Below are 16,654 nucleotides of genomic sequence, written 5' to 3' on the forward strand. Positions count from 1 at the left end.
CCAAAATATCAACATTTCTCTTCAGTTTAAAACAATACATCTTACTATATTGTTTTAAACTTCACATATAGAAGTTATTATGGATATTTAAGCATCTATTTTCTTCTACTCAGCTAGTTCATGTGATGGTAGCATGGAGTCCATCCTAGCTCCCAGAGAGCAAAAGGCAGGGCACACAGTGAATGTGTTATAGGTCTACTACAGGGCTAATACAGAGAGATAAACAACCATTATCACCTACAGCCAATTCATTGCCAGTTAACCTAACCCAGAAAGAAGGCCCCATCTGGCAAACGTATTTGAACCCAGGACGGTCTTGCTGTGACACAGCAGCGCTAACCACCATTTAATTGGGACCTTTGGACCTTTTGAGGTCAGAAAGAGTACTTTATCTGTAAGGAGGAAATATTTTGCTCATGGGTGCTGAAATCTTTTTTTTTTTTCATTTTATATTTAAACATAACCAATAACAGAGGTCTTTATACCTAAAGCAAGTTCTCCTTTAAATTGTAGCTGTATTGAAAGAAAATTCTTTTCTTAGGCAAATTAGTTTTCATAAATATTTATATTAACTATGCTGGAGCTGGAGTGGACAGAGTTCAGGCTGCTGAGTGGTTCTCTGTTGCTGCACCCTCAGTACCAGTTGATAATAAAGCACCCAGGCACACAGATTTTTCTTCGAGCTGGGCTTAATGAGGAGCCTACGCACTTAGGACAGTTACATAATTCAGAGCCAGCCTCAGGTGCCGCTGGATGCTAAGCAACCCGGGATGGTGGAGAAAAACGTGGAAATACGTTCTGCTGGGGAGTTTACCTAATCTGCCTAATCTAGTTACATCACAGCTTCTGTTCTGCTTCACTTATTTTGGCTGATTAATATCTAAGTTTTCCTGAAGAGAGCTACAAGAGATTATTCAATGCATGCAGAGCAAGCTGTATGTCCATACATTTAAAGTGCTTAAAAACTAAAAATGATACTTTTATAACTGACATTTCTGACATGATATAAATATCGATAAACTGTCATTTCTGACAATCTAAAATTTCACCTGTTCTTTCATCTGAGCTGCAGTGGTAAGGGATCTTACTTGTTATCTAGCTGACTTTTACACAGAACTGATGGGCTAACAGGTCACAATAAAATCTGGAGGTCTGATTTTGTTTCAGGCTGTTGTGATGTAAACTGTCAAAATGAAGTTTTCAAAAACCATTTGTGCTCTAATTTGTGTGTAACCTCTTAAACACGGACATAAACCCTAAAAAGGATGGATATTCGTAAGGAAAAAATGGGAAAACACTTCAGGCAAAAGCATCTCCCGAATGATTCCAGGGTTGTATAATGTCCCAAAGAAACTCTTTAATAAGAAATTGAACAGTCTTTACAGTTATTGTGATTTACATATAAAACAAACACCATAGAATGGACTCAGGTAAGCAACAGATCAAGCAAATGGAAATTTCAAAACATGCTATTCAAACCCACAAATGCAACTTTTTTAAACATACACTGTTTCAGTCTCGTGTGATTACCTCCATAATACACATACATATTTACACTTGTTTGCCAACACTACCATTCAACCTTGCTGATATCCTTGATCAATAAGTGTTGGGGGTAATATTGTAAAACTTGAAAGCTGCTCCACAGTCTAAGCTAGCTTCCTCTCTTCATGCTCTCTGATGAGCAAATTAACACAGTAAGGAATAACAGCAACCACACCGAGAGGTATTGAAGCACTTTTACAGAACGACAGTATATAAAACAGAGCCTCATTGTGAGTGGGCATTTTAATAAAGTTGTACAGTTGCAGAAATGTGAGCGTTGCAGTCACGCACATGAGTTTAAACATACTTTTGCAGCCGTTCTTCCCTTTGCAGCTCTGAACGAACATCTCAGAGTTCACTGCCAGGCCCAGCCCAAACAAGGCTCCCAGGTTTCTAACCAGACCGGCAAAAGGCGTTGTGTCGAGATGGATCCAGTCTGGGTTAGCGCACCACTTCTTGGCTTTGCTGACTGACCACATGGGATCGATATCCAACAGTTTAAAGAGCAAATAAAAGCAAACAGCGAAAGAGAAAAGAAAAATGTTGGTTTGGAGGTAAACTTTCAAGCTTGCATTGTAGACTGAGGGGATGTGATCAAAGGCCTCAGCAATCAGCATGCCTACACATTAAAGAAAGAAAAAAGGTCTTTAGTCCGAACACAAAACAACAGATATATCAGATATTTTTTTGACAGCAGAGTGGAACACACCAGTGAAAACACCGAGGATAACTTGATGTGGAAAGTGTGTTGCAATAAAAATCCTGGAGATGCAAACACTTATCTGAATGACCCAGAAAGTCATCCACAAAAAGGACCTCAGAAGACAAAACCTGTAGGAATAATACATATTAAAAAAAGACAAGACAACTAATTTAATTGTAAAGATGTATATAACCTCTCACCTTTGAAAGCTGTGTACAGATGAGGCGTGGGAAGGCCGAGCAAAATTTAAAGCAGAAGTGATCATCACATACCACACGCATGATGAGCCCATGGCATGACCAGATGGACTGCCTGTTCAGAAAAACATTAAATAAAGTTTTCTACACTTTAATAGTTTTAAGTCCTGACTCGTACATGCATACTAACCTGGCCCTGTTTCACAAGTTATATGAAACTGGTCCAAATGTGGTTTTGAATCATTGTGGTAGAAGGGTGTTTCTTGCACCCACCAGTATGGTCGGTGCCCAAATAAAATCCTGCAAAAGAAAATATAAGAATAAAGTTCAGAAATACATAAAATAAAGATACAAATGCTAACCTAAGAGTAGGTTTACCATTTAAAAATAAGGTTGAACCAGTCTCCAATGACAGCCACCCAAATCATCTTGGTGCCAACATTGTGACTGAGATGGAACCAGAGAGGGAAATAAACAGAGAAAATATTACGAGGGTCACCCACTACTGACACAAAATCAATGAAGTCATGGTATTGCCAGTAGTTGTTCTGCAGGTACTGTATAACCTGCACACCAAAGCTGTAGACAAAATCCATGTGGTTCCCTATCTATGTACACAACTGCAACAGCTTCTTCTTCAATGCCAGCTAAAGCACCGTGAGTCCTTTCCTACCTCAGGAACTTTATATCAACCTGGTATCATAAATCATTAAATGAAGCCATGGCAACAACTGCAACATCTTTGCTTTGAACCCAACATAAAATAATGTTGCCATTAGGGCTCAGCATTTTAAGACATGTTACAAAACTGTTTACACCCTGAGCATGTAGACATTAGATTTTTCACAGAACATTGCTTTTACAATTGTTAAATATTAGCCATTGTACACACGAAGAAAGACAGTTACACGTAACCTGCTGGATCCTTTCAGCCTCATTAATATTCTCATTCTCAGTGAACGTAGCAACAAAATGAACTTCCTATAATGCTGCAAGAGAAAAACACAGCCCATCTGGCATCTGGCACAGTAGAGTTCACTGAGTACATCTGTTAGCATTCAGCTATCTTCCCATTCTAATCAGAGCACAAATACTGAAAAAAGTATAATGTTGTTTTATATAGTTTGGACGGAATTTCGGATCCATCTGAACTTCCACATACTGACCACAAGGTGGGATATCGTTTCAGCAAAAAACATCCTGAAAACATTATATATATCATTATAAATATAAATTTAGCAAGAGGAGTGGGCTATTTAATATTTTTAAACCATGTTTTCTCGGTTTAAAAACATAACAGTGTTTAGCTCATTTGAAAGCAGAGGAAATAATATGAATGATTAACGTAATTTCCGGTTGTCGTTGAGTGCCCGCCCCCTACGTTTAGACCGCGGATTTTTGAAAATAACGACCTGCGCAACAGCAAGACGTAAATCTAGAGTTCTCTTCAAAACATGTGAGTGTTACACGGAAACGTTAATGGACTGACTAGTTTAAGCCACATTTGTAAAATATCCTTTGGTTTCATTTGCAAGCTAATCGATGACGAACTAACCGCTAATGTTCCCCCGGCTAACGTTAGCATTGGCATGCTAATGTTGTTAGTAGGTTTTGGTGTAGCTGTTACGTCACCGGTTGTCCGATATGCACAAATAATGTTGTATTTTTGTGGGCGGCACGGTGGTTAGCACTGTTGCCGCACAGCAAGAAGGTCCTGAGTTCAATTCCACCATCAGGCCGGGGTCTTTCTGTGTGGAGTTTGCATGTTCTCCCCGTGTCTGCGTGGGTTCCCTCCGGGTACTCCGGCTTCCTCCCACCGTCCAAAGACATGCAGTTTGTGGGGATAGGTTAATTGGATAATCCAAATTGCCACTAGGTGTGAATGTGAGTATGAATGGTTGTCTGTCCTTGTGTGTTAGCCCTGCGACAGACTGGCGACCTGTCCATGGTGTACCCCGCCTCTCGCCCTATGACAGCTGGGATTGGCTCCAGCACCCCCCGCGACCCTGAAAAGGATAAGCGGTAGCGAATGGATGGATGGATGGATGGATGTTGTATTTAAATAATAAAGCCAGCTGTTACTAGCGACAGGTCAATTGTGAACTAATTAAATAACTAATTATGCCAGTAAACATTTAAAACTGTTTTAACTGACGATGGTTTCAGCTGTACTCTTTGATATGCTTTGAAATGTTTTGGTGTCATTGTTTGCTGGAAATAACAGCCACAGTGCATAACTATAAGTCTTTTAAAATATTAATGTAAATACAACACAGTACAGCACAGCCTATTCTGTACTGTTGTACTTTTTAATCTTGCTTTTATCTCCATAACGTCTGGGTCATTGTACATTGGTTAAGCCAAAGGAAAAAAAAGTTTACTAGAGCACTAACAACTATAAAATTAACAATTTACCAAGAATACACTGCTAGATTACACACAGCCGCCTGAGGGGTTTATTACGAAGCGATGTTTTGGCCGAAAGTGCCACATTTTCTCAGATTCTTTTATTTACAGCATGTCTTAAAAGCCGTGTAGATTCTCTGCTGGGGGAATGTGTGCAAGTTGTTAAGCAGTAGCTGTACATCAGATTCTGTGATTTACATGCATACATGATGCAAGAAATGTTTTTATACTTTATCTTTAATCTGCTGCTAAGGCTGTTTTACCTTGCTGGAAGCTGTTTACACAGCTTTGTAAACAGAGCAAAGAATACAGAGAATACCAAAAATACCTGTTCAATCGATTAGATCAATTTCATTTTAATCTGCTCACAAAGCAAGGTCTCATCTTCGTTTTAGGCTACAGGAAAGTGTCAGAGCTGAGCACACAGAGTAACCCTTAATGTTCGTTTCCATCCATTTCCATCCATCCATTTCCAAGTTTCAGAGCTCTAATGTACAGACTTCATGTTAGAAATAAACAGCAGCATTGAGAGCGCGTTCAGCATTAAAATAGTTAACTCACAATAAAATAAAAAATTCAATTAAAAGTTTATTTGACTGCTTTGTACGCTAAATCAAAACCAATTAACTGCAATTAATTTCATGTCTTATTCACAACTTTGTTACTTGTTGCTGTTTATTTATGATGTTCTTTTTCTAATGTTCTTTATAGATTTTTATTACTATTTCATCTTCATCATTATGTGATAATGTCTTTGATTGTGGGCGACACTCATATCCTGGACAAATAAATTACTCTGAGCAGCTTTTTCTGTATTCTGTTCTGCGCCAGTGTTGACCGACCACTACAGTTGTCTGGCTCTGCAGTGAAAATTGTGCTTGTGTTTTACCACAGATTCATAACAAAGCACCGCGATGTCCATCACTGACCCAAACATGAGCGATAGGTTTACAAGTGCAATGGAGGAGATCCACAACAAGGAGCTTAAAACATACACAGACATAATAGACACAACGGCAGAGTTGGCCCAATCCCACAGGCAGTTTGTGAAGTCAGCAATTGGTAAGTTTTTTAAAATTTATTTTTAATGTTGAACTACATATACAAACATCTGTTCAGCTTGTTTTCATTATTAATATCCTTTATTTCAATAGAAAATAAATTGCACATGGACTTTTTAGTTTTTAAGACACCCTATTGTCCCCTTTTTTCCCTCACTTTCCTATCTTCACTGCTTCACTATCCAATAAAGGCAAACATGTCAAAGAAAGAATATTAATTATGAGTAACATTTAGTCTTACAGGTTTAATAACAACTAGGTCCAAAGTTGTGTTTTTGGAGTGTTTTAAGACAGTCTGAGTATCGTCCAGCACAGGGGATTACAACATTATACATATTTTCTTACTTGATTAGAGTTGTCTGATATGGCTGATAATAAATGTTTTCTGTTGCAGATACGTGTTTAAAGAAGTGTAAGGATGATGACATATTGTTTGAAACAATACAGACATTCAAAAAAGGTGAGTTTCAGTAAATTAGGCACACAGTATTAGCATGTACCTTAAATGTAGGTCATACTGCTGAGTTCAAGTGTACATGTGAAAATGGTGGTGTGTAATGCTGCTTCCGCATCTTCACTTTATCTCTGGACTTAGTTGTACTGACACAACTTGTGTACTGACACAATGTTTGCCTCGTAGACCTCGAACGGAAAAAAGTGGCTTTAAAAGAGAAACGACAGGCAATATCTGAAGTGATATCTGAGATTCAGGAGAAGGATATGCAGAAAGAGGACATTATCCAGAAGATTGAGAAGCTTAAAGAAGAACAAACCAAGAGAAAAGAACGTAAGATTGTGTGATTGTGACACTGATGCTGTAACGTATAAATTAAATATTAAACTGTGACTGTATTGTATAGTACACTTATTTTTTCTGCCTACATTTCAGTGATTGAATCTCAATACAAAGCAAACAAAGACAGACTGAAGAATCTCCAAAAAGCCAGACTCGTCTTTCAGGATCATCTGGGGTTGGAGGTACGAACAATCCTCGGCAAAACACAGCTGGTTAAAGGTATGCAAAAACCATGCATTTTTGATACACATATGTTTGTCGACTCTTGTTTATGTTATCTGTAACAGATTTTTGTGCAAGAGGTTTTGGTCTTGCTGTTCCTTTTAGGCTGATCATGACTGATATGGTTATGATACTTTCTAAAATAAAACAACCATAAGGATAAAAGCTCTAGCTATTCAGAAGTGATAATCAATATTATAATTATTTTGATTTTTTTTGTCGGAATGGAATAAATACTCAGTACATGAGTACTAGTTAAAACAGTGGAACCACATTCATTATGTTTCTGAAGCTGTCTGCATGCACATATCCAAACTAGAGTAATTCTGACCTACAAACTGCTTAATTGTTAATTGATGGTTGAGTTGAATGCATTGAATAGAAAGACTATAATCGTAAAGTAATATTTTTACCTTCGGTGGATTAAAATGAAGGCTCTGCTCTGCATATTCCTGTTACCATGGTGAACTGATTGATATTTATGCTTGTATGAATCATCATTAACGATAAAGACATGCACAGCTCAGAGTGAATATAATCAGATCGTGAAGAAACTCTGGACATGTGTACTGTTACTGAAAAAGTGTTGTGCAACTTAATGATGGTCAGCTGGTTGTTGCGATTTCACCTTGTGACACACGCCGCTTCTGATACGACTCAAGAACTTTGTTTTGAACTTTTAAAGGTGAAAAGTTGCAGTTTGTTTTTCGAAACATCAACCCCTCTGATCCAGACAGCGCCTATGTCATCACGATGGGGATTAATGAAAGCGGATCATACCAGAGTAAGTTAAATACCTCTACTTTTTTTTTTCCACAACCCTGTGTAATGTAATAGTATTTCTGTGTATTAATTTCAAACAGATTCACAAATATAGATATGAGCTTTTTATTATTATTTAAAAAGCTATAGGAAGACCAAAAAAACACACTGATATTTAATGTGTTTGTAAAATTGGTTCAAATAAGACCAGAGAGAAACATTGGAACACTTAACCTGATATTTTGTGGCTCACTCTTTTATTGCATCCACTGTAATCAGTCATTGTTTTTTTTTCTGTTTTACAGTTGTCTCCAGTGACCCCGTGCTCAAGTGTTTGCCAGCCTTGGAAAAGCGACTTCAGGAGACCAATAATTTACCAGCATTCCTGGCAAATGTGAGGAAGGAGTTTATCTCTCAGACGCGTCGCTAAAATTGAACGCAGGGAAGGATGAAAAGCACGCAGTGACATTCTCCCTGCAATTTGGACTAAAGAAAGCACAGTGGATTCAATGGAGTAATCAGTGGAGGATTACAAATCTTTAAATAAAAAGTCAACTTCAGGACTCTTAGATTTGAATTTCAAATACTCTTTTGTACTCAGTAGCTAACACGTGTGAATTCTTCTTATTAAAAAGATTAAGTTTCTTTTTTTGGCATCATTTCAGACGAGTTCTTGTTGGAGATAAGTATATGAATTTAAGGAGCGGGACCACGCCAGTCCCCTTCGAGGCCTTGCTCAAACCGCAGCTCAATGAATGTCCAAGCCGTTCACCTTTATCTATGATAACGCTGTCAAACCTAAAATGAGGACGTGGGCCCAGCGAGTGAATTGACATTTGGACAACTGCTTACCTTTTAATCCTGAATAATAAGGAACTGACCACTTAAACATTGATGTAAACAGTTTTATTTTATTTGTTTGTTACAAATCTCTTTTTTTACGCGTGCTACAGACATCAATGATGTAATAAAGCACTTCTTTATTAAAGCCTCGTGTTAGTCGACCTTGTATCGAGTGTAATATAAATTATGAAAAAACTTGTTATTTGATATTAGTGTCATGTTCAACTTTAATCCTAGGAGCATTACAAAATACCCAGGAGGCAGTGTTAAGATGCTGAATGTACATCTCACTTCATAAATATACAAGAACTGAATGTGGCAAATGTTGAATAATTAACCAAATTAAAATCGGTGCATACACAGATATTGTTCCTTTCAGACTAAGTTTCTAATGAATGTTTGGCATCGCTGTGGTTAGAATTTGATTCAGGGTCGGTCAGGCATCAGATGATTTAATGCTGCTTAACCGAGGTAGCTCTTCAACATAGGTTGATGGGAAATGGCCCGTCTGCCCGTTCAGCATGCCAAACCACCAGCCGTTTTCTTCCTTGGAATAAATGTCTAGTAAATCTCCTGTGAAACATGATTTTTTCAGTTAAACTTTAAATCTTTGCTTTAAAGAAACGCAAATGTTTTTAGTAAACTCAGGTTTAGTGTCACTTACCTTCGTTCAGAGCCAGTTCATCGTCGTGCTCAGGGGTGAAGTTGTAAATGGCCTTGCATTTTCCTATACTGCACAACTCTGGGGTTGTTTTATCTGCTAAAAATAACTGTTTTTAGTGCTTTAATTTCCTGAATTTCCAGATGTTGTAATTTTAAACAAACAGTTGTATCTGTGCTCTGTAAATGAATTACCTTGTCCTTTGTCCTCTTCCGTGTGAGGCTCCAAGACTCCATTAACAGTGCTGCCACTCTCTGCAGTTTGACTTTCCTGTGTTGGGCTTGTAGAACTGACCTGGTCAGTGGCATTTTTTGAAGGATCCACAGACTGCTGTGCCACAAACAGAGGTGGTCCTTTGTAAATGATGGAAGCTCTCAGTGACTGCCGGGATCTGAAGGGTGTCCTCCTGAGTCTGACTGGACGAGCCAGCTGAACTAGACTATGTTCACAGTCCTTGAACAGAAGAAAGGGTTTCAACTACAGCATTTGTCTTTACAGAAGCGTAAACACAGAACTGTACAACGATGTAATATAAAATAAAAAATTCGCCTTTTTGATATTCCAGTCTTTTTATTTCTGGTGTTTTTCCAATTTAATAAGATAACTTGAAATAACAAGAGAAGTTCTCATTTGCTCATTTTCCTGCAAGCAAACTGTCCTACCTACCAATTTAGTGTAATTTAGCTGTAATTTGCTTTGCATCGAGACAGTTTGTGTCTTTATGTACTGCAGGTGGTAATGTTATGAGCCGATTTTGAATGTAAGATGATTCATCAGAAATGCATTCATGCTGTTTATGCAGTGACTCACGAGATACAGGAAAGGACAGGATCCCTAATAATATAGAATAAAAATAATCTTGTTCATTCAGAAAAAAACAGGCAAATATTTTATCTCAAGTAAAAACATTTTGCCTCTACATGTGAACCAAACATAAGTATATTTATTGATGCGATACCAAACTACCAGCTACGACAGGCCTGTTGCCCCAGCAAATCACCTGCCCCAGCAACCTGATTCACCAGTTGATGCTAAATATTAAGTGTAAAATAACTCTAATCAACAAGCTAGCAGGTGGAAGTATTGAAGGAGAGGAATGAAAGCCTGTAGAAGCAAAACAGAATACATGTGTGTGAATGACAGGAAGGGTGATGGAGTACTGAAGATGCAAGGTAGCAGATACTGGGAAGAATCTTGTGCACACTGTGCTTTTATTTCTGGGAAAATCAAAAAGATCCTGTTTCTTACTTGCACCATCTGTCCAGTAAAACCAATATTCCACTATAGTTCCAGTTAATCTGCTTTAAATATGTTACTGATAGATATGTATGGGGTATGCAGAGTAAGAGATTAAAGTTAACCCTCTATCAAGTCTGTTCCTATTAAGCTGAGGATTCAGTCCAGTCACATTTTAGCTACAAATCCTTTGTGCCAACAAAAGGCGGCTGCATAATGGAAATCTTACCTTGTCCTTCCATTTCAGAATACTGTTGCTGAACCGGTGATGGGACTTTGGTTTCCCTTCTAATTTAGACAGCGATGTAGAGAGTTTGTAATGAGTAGCCTCCAGGAGATCCAGTTTTAGAGTATTCTATACATGAGTTGACATTAGTGAGCAATTGGGAACCCTGGATTCATGGTCTGTTTGAAGAAAACATCAAACAGCACACAGCAGTATAAATCCACATCCACTCTGGCATTACTGTCCACTATTTACCTCATCAAGCTGCTGCTCGGTTTCCTCAAGGTTCTTTTGGTTGGAAAAAGATGGATTTTCAGAGTATGTTTTCATAAGTTTTTCAATTCCTGCGACACATTGTAAGAATTAGAATGACAGAAAAACAGCAAATGATTTTACTTCTTATTTTAAAAGTTGCGTAACACAGCTTGCCTTCACAGTCTTTCTTTGTTTTCGTAATATTCTCGTCGAGGCGCTGAAGTTTAAGCTTGATTGCCTCTCTTCTTCTGTCTTTGTCCATGAATGATTTGCTGTCTTCCTCCTGAGCATAGATATCTGGTCACTTATTAAATCAGAAACATTTTTTTAAATCTACCATCGATGGTTAAATCTACAGGGAATAAAAGTAGCATGTTAACTTTGAATTCGTCCCGAAAACTTTTCAGACATGCTGCATGTTGCACCCCAATCGTACATGTCCCTATACAGTAACTACATTTTATTAAATCAGAAAAATCTCATTGAGGTTACCATCATATTCCCATAGAAGCCACATCTTTAAAAAACGTATATGTTGTATATATGTATAGCTATATTTATGTAACAGTAAATATAGAGTAGATCACGGTACAGGATTTCTGTCAGGCCCTACCAGTAACTTTTTTATCTGCAGCATGCACACACTAACATAAAAAGATGCCCCCTGCAGAGATGACCGCCTGCAGGAAAAAATACTTCGGTTTGAAATGCAACAGCAGATTCTCAGACACCAAAGACTTACGAAATAATCAGCCATCAAAAACTCGACGTTGTGATCTTCAGTGGTGTTTCTGTTCTCTTCCACCAGGGCTTGTATGTCTTTATCAGTGTCCACCCTTTGGACCGCCTGTTCTATCTGTGTTTGGCCCTAGAGGTAGCACAAGTATGCATAGGTGATATAATATCCTTAATGTACCAGTGATTCAACGTTTACTGGACGATGGTGGTCAGGATGTCTCACATGTTTGAGGGTCTGTCCAAAGCTGTACATTTGGAGCTTATATCTTTTTAGGATGTTGCCTAGAAGTTCAATCCGTTGCTTCTCCAGCTCCTGTATGATCTGAAAGAGCAGAAAGTGAGAAAGTCCTTGTTTAGATAATCTCCTGGCCATTTAAACCATGGAGCACATAACAGCAAATATATGCACTTGAGTTAGATGATTGCCATCTAACCCATAAATTCAATAAATGCACCAAGTGATTCAGGTCATAATGTGTGGAAAGACCATGTGCAGAGTAAAAGAAAGATCACAGGCTTAAGCCAGCAGCCTCAAGTTCTGGTACTGTGTCCTTATTAAACAACGTGTACACGTGTAAATAAATGTGGGAATCTCTGAAAATACATTCAATGTCTACTGCTGCACAGAGTGGATTTTGATGAAAGAAATGTAAGCTAAAAATTCGCTACTGAAATGTATGTTGCATAATTCACTGAGAACAAAATGACATAACCACGGTTAGTAGAACTCATAATCATCAACCATCCTTGAAGATTACACCAACTGGCAAAGTTAAAACCTGATATTACAGGCCGATCCAACCGGAGTCACACTGTGGCTCAGTAATGCTTATGACTCCATTCTGATGAGACTGTGGATGGTGTCCTGGAAGATCCCCAGCATTTAGGCATCAATACATAATTTCCCAGAGGTTCTCAACTGGATTCACGTCTGGTTTTTGTGCTCAAAATACAGAACATACTGTCCTGGGAGATAAGCTGTGCTTTCAGAGTTTCCTGGAACCAATCAGAAGTGAAATCTTTCACACTAATGAAAAACTCTTGACTACGTCACTGAGCCCCGTTATCTCATAAAGAGCCACTCTTAATAAGAGGAACAGCTAAATGCCCACAAAATGACAAGTAGGAAACTATTTTCTCCACCTGGTAGCAGTTTTTCAATGTGTTTTCCCACTTGAGTCTCATCTGATGACCCTCCATGTTGATATTAAAGTACTCCTCATCCACCCGCGCCTGCATCTCTGCTGACTTAGTCAGCCTGTTAAGCATCTGGAGTCAAGAACAGAGAGAAAACTTTAGCAACCATGCTGACAGCTTTTTCCAGTAAGTATCCCCCCCGTGGTGAAAAAGACTGCAGTGATGAAAACAGTATGACACATTCTGTACCTTCTGTTTTTCTTTCTCAGTGGAGATGTGTTTGTTGTTTTCAACAAAGTTGAACAGATCCTCGTGTTCTCTTGTTAGTCCAATTAATTTCTTTTTGATCTAGTTTAGAAAGAAGAAATCAAATGAATATATTAGTATGAACTTTAAATAACATTACAACTACTTTGTGATGTTGTGTGTCAAAAGGGATAGACTGAATTTGAAAGATAAATCATTTATCTTGGCTTCTTGTGAGTTTATTTTTGTAGATATGAAATTTTACACTCATAGCTACAAAAACACTTTATTATTTTATTTTATTATTTTATTTTGTTATTTTTCAAAACATTTTCAACGAATGTGTCACGTGTTAAAAAAAAGCTTTATATCAGATTTGCATTGCAGCCAAACAGTTCCTGGAAACGGTCACAACAGAGTCGTTTTATGCATGATCATTATGGTTGATAAGGCCAAACATGACAGTGACTAATGATAAATCTACCCATTTTGAAAGGGAGGAATGGTTATGGTTGGTCACAATTCCAGACTTTATAATGTGCCATCAAACCAAATCGTAAAGTATCATAATTCCTCAGCATGACCCTCCTTTTAATGGCATGCAACTGTTCAAACACATATATTATTAAAGCTTATATCAGACCTGTGAGTTCTGCATACATTCTAATGCATTCTTGCAGGTATCCACATTATAGCAATTCTCTGACTGTACATGTCAACATATTTTTGCAGATACAGTCATTTTATGGATTTATGATTCAGCAGCTCCACCAAAGCCAATTTCTGTCCCTGTATATGTTTACAACACGCCCTTACCTTCAGTTGCTCACTCCAGTTAGCAGTAACAAGCTTTCCGGTTCTTTCAATGGCACTGTCAAGCTAGAAAAGAGTGGCATATTGTGCTATCACTGGAAACTGTAGCAGAGAGATTTTGATAAAAGGAAAGACTGAATTACATACAGGCCTCTTCCTCTTATTATGCTCGTCTAAGACTTGTCGTATTTCCAGAATTGCTTCCTGCTGAAATGCATTTCCTACTGATCTGAAATGAAGACATAAATCTGCATTTAAACTCCAGCTCAAGATAACATTTGTTTAATCATTCGACTGGCGCAGACTCGAGCTGAACTCAGGTTGAAAACTACCTGTGGGCGTCTGCTCTTGAGTACATCTCATCTGACACATGACACCAGGCACTGTGGGTGGAACTGAGTGGGGAGCCAGCATGAAAAGGTTAGAGCTGTGGGCTAATTAGCCTGACACCTGCCTGTGTTTTGATCACATCTAACTTGGTGGCTGCATGTTTTTGCTCATCACACTATTATTCCTGTACGGTGCATGGCAATCAGTCCCAGGAAGAGGTCATGTTAAACACAAAACTGACAAAAGACAGTGTCACCCTTACTTGTTTGACATTCCTTTGGAGGCCCTGATGAGTTTGCCCGCGAGTTTTTGTAGGCCTTTGGAGTAAGTAAGCTCCAACTCTGCCCTGGAACAGGAAAAAGATTGCAGCAAGGAAGAAGAAGAAATAAAACTGGGTCAAACAGTAACTCCTAAAGCGACTCAGGTGTTTTCTAACCACAGTCAGCGTACCTTTGCTGGAAAACGGACATGAGCTCTTTGCAGAAGTATTCCCCATTTTTTGAATATTGTTTCGCATTTTGATAGAGCTGGTGATACTGAAAAGTGATAAATAATACACCGTGAGTACCTGACACATTTGATTTGAATGTGGAAGTTGTGCGATCAGTCAAAAATATATACTCACAGAGCAGGTGGTGGTAGGTTCCTTCATCTTAAGACTGTGGCTGTTTGTTGACTTTGTACCTGGAACTTTGACCACCCTCCTCCCAAAGTTACTCATGCGCAAACCACCTGAGCTTTATGCATTGCGCCAAAGGAAAATTCCAATGAGAGGGGTGAAAAAAACCCCGGAAGAAGCTGCAAGCTTAAACTCAAGCTGGAAGGCAGCAGGTTTATGTGCAACCGATTCAGGACGGGGGAATATCTAAACACCACAAAAAGGTCTGTCCACGCTTTTAGCAAACATAAATAAATAAAAGGATACGACCAAATAGAACTACTTTATATAATGTTCAAGCTAATTAAACCGGCTGAGTTTCCTAATAACCCTTTAGAGAAAGTTAAAGAAAGTAAGTAAAGTTAATACTTTTAGGTTGTTAGGTTGTGATGTTTTGGTAATAATTATTCTATAAGGACTTGTGTGGTTTTATTTCATGTCTATTTGGTAATAACAGTTTAAAATGTTAGTAATTAGCAGTTTCTACTTTTTTTGGCTACTTGGTATGAAACATACCTTCCTTTGAAGGTTGAACAGCAAATTAAATCTGGTAAGTTTGGCCTGCATAAGTGATCCAAACACACAACCAGCTGGCATCCCATAAAACTGAACTGAGCCAAGTCAGACCCATCAGTTGTCTATCCTGCTCATGATTACAAGCTGCTACACTGGTCACTTAAAATCATTCAAATTGTAAATTGTTATTGATCCTATTACCTTAGTCTTGAACTGTATATTTATTACTCTTATTATATTTATTGTCTTTTGCACTGAATGGAACTGGAGCCTCGTCATCTGGTCTCTCTATATACTGTACTGTATATGGCAGAGATGACAAAGTTTAATTTGACTTTGAAATTGCTAATGGAGTATTAGTTGTTTAATGTAAAACCTATTTAGACTGCATTATTTTTAATGATTAGGATTCTGGGGTATTAGATATTGTCCTAGTCCTGGATTTTTTCACTCTATATTTTGTGTTAAATGGGTTCATTTGGCTGTGCTTCTCTTTTTATTCCTTTCTGGTTTCCTCCACCTCTGTCATCCTGCTTCTTGGTATTCTTCAAGGCCAGGTATTACTTATTTGTCTTTCAGTTACTATCTGCTTTACTATGAATGCTTCTCTTGTTTTCTTTTAGTTTAGCTTACTGCTTTTCTTTTCCCCATTTTCTAGTTTTTACTTTTTGTGTTGGAAACCACTTTGTGTCTGTGAAAAGCACTCTGTAAATAAACTTTACTTAAATACTTACCTATTTTGTGCCCCATTTATTGGTGGGTCTGTATGTGTCCACAGAGGCTTTTCTTTACCTCGTAAGATAATATATTTGTGCTCCATATGTTTGTTTCTTGTGCTTCTGTTTTTTTCTTTACATTTCAATTTTGTTCTTACCTTTTGTATCAAATCTGCACATTATTCAGCTCTAACTACTTAATAACTTATGTCCTTAAAATATTTATTCAAAAGTAACATTTCAATGTGTATTATCTCCTTCTGAGAATCCCAATCAATATTTTTGTTGTTGTGTTGACCTTGTCAACCTCTGTGTCCAGCATTTGAGTTCCTAACCTCACCCTAACGCTCCAGCAGATCTACAGTAGTATAAATTTGAGGTATTAAGCAACCGTGCACAGAGAAGCAATGGGAGGAGGTTGAATGCTGTCTATGTGTTACTGAGGCTAATGTGTCTCACAGTAGCCTCTTTTCACAGCAGGCATTTTGAATTGTCACAGTCAAACTGTGTACACTGCAGTTATGAGCCATGCTACCTCCACGATTAAGCTTATTCAACACACTCGCACATATTTGCAATCTTCATGT

The 16,654-nt window shown here is 38.1% G+C and overlaps 3 protein-coding genes across 6 annotated transcripts; 1 reads left to right on the plus strand and 2 right to left on the minus strand.

Moving 5' to 3' along the window:
• Positions 1-1,335: 1,335 nt before the first annotated feature.
• Positions 1,336-7,607, minus strand: LOC113008138 (glucose-6-phosphatase 2). 3 transcript variants are annotated; one of them, XM_026145323.2, is made up of 6 exons: positions 3,612-4,590; positions 2,824-2,892; positions 2,636-2,745; positions 2,449-2,560; positions 2,255-2,376; positions 1,336-2,164 (listed from the first exon to the last, which is right to left on the minus strand). In XM_026145323.2, exons 1-6 carry the CDS (start codon positions 3,665-3,667, stop codon positions 1,650-1,652), a joined length of 984 nt encoding a protein of 327 aa, XP_026001108.1. In that variant the 5' UTR covers positions 3,668-4,590; the 3' UTR covers positions 1,336-1,649. The 3 variants fall into 3 exon arrangements, with proteins under 3 accessions (XP_026001108.1, XP_080146560.1, XP_026001106.1); XM_080290434.1 differs by lacking the exons at positions 2,824-2,892; positions 3,612-4,590 and adding an exon at positions 7,344-7,607; XM_026145321.2 differs by having other exon boundaries at positions 2,824-4,590.
• spc25 (SPC25 component of NDC80 kinetochore complex) lies at positions 3,769-9,755 on the plus strand. The gene is made up of 7 exons (XM_026145326.2): positions 3,769-3,901; positions 5,746-5,913; positions 6,307-6,372; positions 6,553-6,699; positions 6,802-6,927; positions 7,616-7,714; positions 7,998-9,755. The coding sequence occupies exons 2-7, from the start codon at positions 5,766-5,768 to the stop codon at positions 8,120-8,122; spliced, it is 711 nt and encodes a 236-aa protein (XP_026001111.1). The 5' UTR covers positions 3,769-3,901; positions 5,746-5,765; the 3' UTR covers positions 8,123-9,755.
• Positions 8,584-16,585, minus strand: nostrin (nitric oxide synthase trafficking). Of its 2 annotated transcripts, none has more exons than XM_026145318.2 (16): positions 14,803-16,585; positions 14,628-14,713; positions 14,440-14,523; positions 14,180-14,242; positions 13,995-14,076; positions 13,851-13,913; positions 13,038-13,136; positions 12,795-12,920; positions 11,875-11,973; positions 11,656-11,781; positions 11,088-11,196; positions 10,914-11,002; positions 10,662-10,787; positions 9,391-9,649; positions 9,200-9,292; positions 8,584-9,108 (listed from the first exon to the last, which is right to left on the minus strand). In XM_026145318.2, exons 1-16 carry the CDS (start codon positions 14,896-14,898, stop codon positions 8,972-8,974), a joined length of 1,737 nt encoding a protein of 578 aa, XP_026001103.1. In that variant the 5' UTR covers positions 14,899-16,585; the 3' UTR covers positions 8,584-8,971. The 2 variants fall into 2 exon arrangements, with proteins under 2 accessions (XP_026001103.1, XP_026001102.1); XM_026145317.2 differs by having other exon boundaries at positions 9,200-9,295.
• Between the last annotated feature and the right edge of the window lie 69 nt (positions 16,586-16,654).

This window comes from Astatotilapia calliptera, chromosome 16, assembly GCF_964374335.1.
Source record: "Astatotilapia calliptera chromosome 16, fAstCal68.1, whole genome shotgun sequence".
Taxonomy (NCBI): Eukaryota; Metazoa; Chordata; class Actinopteri; order Cichliformes; family Cichlidae; genus Astatotilapia; species Astatotilapia calliptera.

Excerpts from the sequence above, each read along its gene's own strand:
- LOC113008138 (XM_026145321.2), bottom strand. The coding sequence starts at position 3,041 with ATGGATTTTGTCTACAGCTTTGGTGTGCAGGTTATACAGTACCTGCAG. Across the intron at positions 2,746-2,823 it reads TTCAACCTTATTTTTAAATG|GATTTTATTTGGGCACCGAC; the intron begins GTAAACCTACTC and ends TTTCTTTTGCAG. Across the intron at positions 2,165-2,254 it reads TATCCTCGGTGTTTTCACTG|GCATGCTGATTGCTGAGGCC; the intron begins GTGTGTTCCACT and ends TTTAATGTGTAG.
- nostrin (XM_026145317.2), bottom strand. The coding sequence starts at position 14,898 with ATGAGTAACTTTGGGAGGAGGGTGGTCAAAGTTCCAGGTACAAAGTCA. Across the intron at positions 14,243-14,439 it reads TCCAAAGGAATGTCAAACAA|TTCCACCCACAGTGCCTGGT; the intron begins GTAAGGGTGACA and ends CTCCCCACTCAG. Across the intron at positions 14,077-14,179 it reads TCAAGAGCAGACGCCCACAG|ATCAGTAGGAAATGCATTTC; the intron begins GTAGTTTTCAAC and ends TCTTCATTTCAG.
- spc25 (XM_026145326.2), top strand. The coding sequence starts at position 5,766 with ATGTCCATCACTGACCCAAACATGAGCGATAGGTTTACAAGTGCAATG. Across the intron at positions 6,373-6,552 it reads AATACAGACATTCAAAAAAG|ACCTCGAACGGAAAAAAGTG; the intron begins GTGAGTTTCAGT and ends TTTGCCTCGTAG. Across the intron at positions 6,928-7,615 it reads CAAAACACAGCTGGTTAAAG|GTGAAAAGTTGCAGTTTGTT; the intron begins GTATGCAAAAAC and ends GAACTTTTAAAG.